The following is a 5,016-nucleotide window of genomic DNA, read 5'->3' as shown; positions in this document are numbered from 1 at the left end:
AACGTATCTTGGACCTGGCTGTTGCTGGGCAGAACAAAAATGGGTCGGAGGGTGTCCCACGTTTTCCAGGAACCAGGGCCGTTCACCGTTATGCTAAACGCTACCAACGACGTTAGCGGCGAGGGGTTTTCCAGAGAGTTGACGGTACAGGATAAGATTCAGGGGTTGGAGCTGAGGGCCAGTAAGAGGATCGCGGCGGTCAGGGAGAGGGTGGAGTTTACCATCGCCAAGGCGTCAGGGACGAACGTCAGCTTCATCCTCAGCATCAGCGGAGACTCGACCGTGTTCGGCCTCAACCAGACCTACGTTCACCAGTTCAGCCGGGTCGACACCTACATGGTAAACCTGACCGCACACAACCAGGTGAGATACAGGACTTCCAGGGCAGAATGCTATGTATCGTGTTTACATTACCTTTTTGCGTTAACAATTTATTTTTGTTAAGCATTTTAATATCGTTGTAGCTGATACATTTTTTTAGAACTCAATACAATTTCTTTACATATATTGTCATATGTTATGATAGTTGATGTTTGTTGTGTTTTTCTTTGTCTTGTTTTACCGTAATCTCATCATTTCCCCAGGTGAGTTCTGAGCGGCGCCACCTGCAGGTGGAGGTGATGGAGCCAGTGAGCAGGCTGAGTATCCTGGACTGCTGTGATGCCGCCATACCTGTGGGCGTCAAGAAGACCTTCGTAGCCGACATCCTGACAGGAAACCCTGTGACCTTCCTGTGGACCTTTGACCTTAACCACCTCCCCCTTCCCCACATCGGGAAGGAGGTGACCTACAACCCCGACCAGGCCGGGTCACTCACCATCTACCTGAGGTAAGGTATCAACTGAGTACGGGGCTATGGACGCAAAGACCAAAATGTAGGCTATTAAAAGTCTGTACTGTAAGTCTGTACTGTAAGTCTGTTGTAAATGAGGCCGTGTCAGTCACCCTCTAGTTGAGGTGACTTACCAACTGAATATGGGGCCCACAACACAAAGGTTGTAGGTTCTGCCAGAACCATCAATGCTCTCTGTTGAGGTACCAACTGAGCCTTCCTTTGCAACGCCAGAATTCCCAGGTTTTACAGACATCCTGGTTGGAGCTTCCAGGATATCCTGCTGATTCTCTTCTGATTTCGGGAATCTTCTAACCAGGATTTTTGGAAATGCTGGTAATGTGGGGAAAGTTACTGTAATTTTGTAACCCTACGAACAATGCCAAGGTTGTTGGTTCGATTCCCACTGGGGCCACCGATATGAAAATCTGCACACTCTGTTACATGTTGCTTTGTATTTTCTATCTGCTAAACGATATCTTTCTTAATGCATCCAGGGTGTTCAACTTGCTAAACGGCCAGAACATCACCAAGCACATCCAGGTGCAGAACGTTCTGACAGAGGCCCGGGTGGAGGCCCAGCCCAGAGACACCTTCATCAACAAGACGGTGATGCTAACGGTGGGCATCACGCCTCAATCCACACCCGTTACCTACCTCTGGGACTTTAAGGACGGCTCTGCGCCCCTGCTCTCTACCACCTCCTCTGTTGAACATGTGTACGCGTCCCCAGGTCAATACCTGGTCCAGGTATACTAGCTTTCTATTATTTATCATCGTCATGTTTTTTACATGTTTATTTTCATGTGTTTCTTGATTTTGTATGAATGACAGCGAATCCAATTTCCCTTTTCTAGTGACTTTCTATAAGTACAACTATAATAAACATTATGTCTACTGTACAATACCGTTTTATTACACAAAGCTACACTTACAATTCTCTAACACCATTTTGTAACACTGAGATAGTTGTCATTCTTCCTCCCACCACTAGGGAATTTTCAGCACACTAAATAAGGTTATGCTTCTACTATGATAAACATTATTTTACACAAAGTAACAGTTTTGATTCACCTTCCCACCATTACTGTAAACCAACCCCCAACACCATTTTATAACAAACACAAATGTTATAAACACAGATTGACCGTAATTCTCCTCCCCACCACTAGGTGAACTGTAGTAACTTGGTGAGCTGGGTGGTAGCCAGGGTGGAGGTGACCATCAGGGTGTTGGAGTGTGAGGAGCCAGAGGTTCAGGTAGTTCAGGCTCCTAGGCTAGCCATCTGGCGCTACCAGCCCACCCTGGTGGAGGCTAGTGTGGACCTGAAGGCTTGCATCCGCTACGGAGCCCAGTACCTCTGGGAGATCTTCTCCACCCCGCACTGCAACTACGACCACTCGGTACCACTTCTTAAATCAATATGTTGTTCTGTATTGTGTTGATTATCCACTGTCAATAATACAATCTCAAACAATTGACCCTTCGCTAAGCCCCACCCCCTTGGCTACTGTTGCAACCTCGGGGGGAAAAGCTCTGGGCCAGATCTTTGTGAAGCGTCAATTGTTGCACCTCAGCAGTCAAGTTTTCAAGATGGAGCCCTTTCAGTACAGAGCAAAAACTGTGGTGATGATGCGTTGTGACTCTATTCACCCTCCGACCTCCAGGGGGCAGCACCTCTGGCCTCTAAGATCCCTCTCCCGGGGGAAGTAGACGTGCGACGGCTGCAGCTCTCGGTGCCCAAGATGGCTCTGCGTTCGGGGAACTACTCGCTGGTGTTCTCCCTGTCCTACCAGGGGGTTCCCCTGAGGAAGGCTGCCTGTCTACAGCTAACCGTCATGGCCGCCCGCCTGGTACCTATCATAGAGGGAGGGACCTACAGGTAAGAGGGGCAGATGCCGTTGAAGGAGTAGTTCATTTTTTTTTACGATAAAAATAACTGAAGAACACAATAAAATCACTGATTGCAGGCCAAAATAAAAATAAGATTTCAAAACCTTAAAGGAGGAGTTCAGTATTTGTAAACTCTGTTAGATGGTTATGGGCCAGGAGAAACTGTAATCCATAGTCCAGTGTAGACTACTTTCAGGGGCCAGGAGAAACTGTGATCCATAGTCCATTGTAGACTACTTTCAGGGGCCAGGAGAAACTGTAATCCATAGTCCATTGTAGACTACTTTCAGGGGCCAGGAGAAACTGTAATCCATAGTCCAGTGTAGACTACTTTCAGGGGTCAGGAGAAACTGTAATCCGTAGTCCAGTGTAGACTACTTTCAGGGGCCAGGAGAAACTGTAATCCATAGTCCAGTGTAGACTACTTTCAGGGGCCAGGAGAAACTGTAATCCATAGTCCAGTGTAGACTACTTTCAGGGGCCAGGAGAAACTGTAATCCATAGTCCATTGTAGACTACTTTCAGGGGTCAGGAGAAACTGTGATCCATAGTCCAGTGTAGACTACTTTCAGGGGTCAGGAGAAACTGTAATCCGTAGTCCAGTGTAGACTACTTTCAGGGGCCAGGAGAAACTGTAATCCATAGTCCAGTGTAGACTACTTTCAGGGGCCAGGAGAAACTGTAATCCGTAGTCCAGTGTAGACTACTTTCAGGGGCCAGGAGAAACTGTAATCCATAGTCCAGTGTAGACTACTTTCAGGGGCCAGGAGAAACTGTAATCCGTAGTCCAGTGTAGACTACTTTCAGGGGCCAGGAGAAACTGTAATCCATAGTCCAGTGTAGACTACTTTCAGGGGCCAGGAGAAACTGTAATCCATAGTCCATTGTAGACTACTTTCAGGGGCCAGGAGAAACTGTAATCCATAGTCCATTGTGGACTACTTTCAGGGTGAGGAACCATCTAACATCAAGTTGTAAAAACCTGAACTACTCCTTTTAGGGTAAAACAAAACAACATCCCTTGTTTTGTTTTCAGATCATGAAATGATCCTTTTTATTGCACTTGAAATAAAGTTATCTCTGATGTGGTACTTCCAGGGTGTGGTCCAGGACCCAGGACCTGCAGCTGAGTGCTGAGCAGAGCTATGATCCCAACATGAACCTGGACAGCCAGTCACTACTCTACTACCACTGGGACTGTGTCACTACCTCCAAGGTAAGAACACACATACAGTTGAAGTGGGAAGTTTACATACACTTAGATTGGAGTCATTAAAACTTGTTTTCAACCACTCCACAAATTTCTTGTTAACAAACTATAGTTTTGGCAAGTCAGTTAGGACATCTACTTTGTGCTTGACACAAGTAATTTTTCCAACAATTGTTTACAGACAGATTATTTTACTTATAATTCACTGTATCACAATTCCAGTGGGTCAGAAGTTAACATACACTAAGTTGGCTGTGCCTTTAAACAGCTTGGAAAATTCCTGAAAATGATGTCATGGCTTTAGCTTCTGATAGGCTAATTGACGTAATTTGAGTCAATTGGAGGTGTACCTGTGGATGTATTTCAAGGCCTACCTTCAAACTCAGTGCCTCTGTTTTACATCATGGGAAAATCTAAAGAAATCAGCCAAGACCTCAGAAAAAAAATTGGAGACCTCCACGAGTCTGGTTCATCCTTGGGAGCAATTTCCAAACGCCTGAAGGTACCACGTTCATCTGTACAAACAATAGTACGCAAGTATAAACACCATGGGACCACGCAGCCGTCATACCGCTCAGGAAGGAGACGTGTTCTGTCTCCTAGAGATGAACGTACTTTGGTGCGAAAAGTGCAAATCAATACCAGAACAACAGCAAAGGACCTTGTGAAGATACTGGAGGAAACTGGTACAAAAGTATCTATATCCACAGTAAAACGAGTCCTATATCGACATAACCTGAAAGGCCGCTCAGCAAGGAAGAAGCCACTGCTCCAAAACCGCCATAAAAAAAAGCCAGACTACGGTTTGCAACTGCACATGGGGACAAAGATCGTACTTTTTGGAGAAATGTCCTCTGGTCTGAGGAAACAAAAATAGAACTGTTTGGCCATAATGACCATCGTTATGTTTGGAGGAAAAAGGGGGAGGCTTGCAAGCCGAAGAACACCATCCCAACCTTGAAGCACGGGGGTGGCAGCATCATGTTGTGGGGGTGCTTTGCTGCAGGAGGGACTGGTGTACTTCACAAAATAGATGGCATCATGTGGATGGAAAATTATGTGGATATATTGAAGCAACATC

At 46.0% G+C, this 5,016-nt stretch overlaps 1 protein-coding gene across 1 annotated transcript in view; it reads left to right on the top strand.

The window, feature by feature from the left end:
* The window catches only part of LOC115183103 (polycystin-1-like), a gene marked incomplete at both ends in the record, with an annotated part of 15,649 nt that extends 11,681 nt beyond the window's left edge, over nt 1-3,968 (top strand). Inside the window, 6 exons of the mRNA XM_029744439.1 lie at nt 1-363; nt 585-829; nt 1,330-1,582; nt 2,005-2,235; nt 2,500-2,714; nt 3,824-3,968. The exon at nt 1-363 is cut by the window's left edge and continues 2,249 nt beyond it. Coding sequence (XP_029600299.1) covers nt 1-363; nt 585-829; nt 1,330-1,582; nt 2,005-2,235; nt 2,500-2,714; nt 3,824-3,968 — 1,452 coding nt within the window. The remainder of the gene's footprint in view (nt 364-584; nt 830-1,329; nt 1,583-2,004; nt 2,236-2,499; nt 2,715-3,823) is intronic.
* Nucleotides 3,969-5,016: the final 1,048 nt, after the last annotated feature.

This window comes from Salmo trutta, unplaced genomic scaffold, assembly GCF_901001165.1.
Source record: "Salmo trutta unplaced genomic scaffold, fSalTru1.1, whole genome shotgun sequence".
Classification (NCBI taxonomy): Eukaryota; Metazoa; Chordata; class Actinopteri; order Salmoniformes; family Salmonidae; genus Salmo; species Salmo trutta.
The sequence above is the reverse complement of the archived record's forward strand: the minus strand, read 5'-3'. Positions and strand labels throughout refer to the sequence as shown.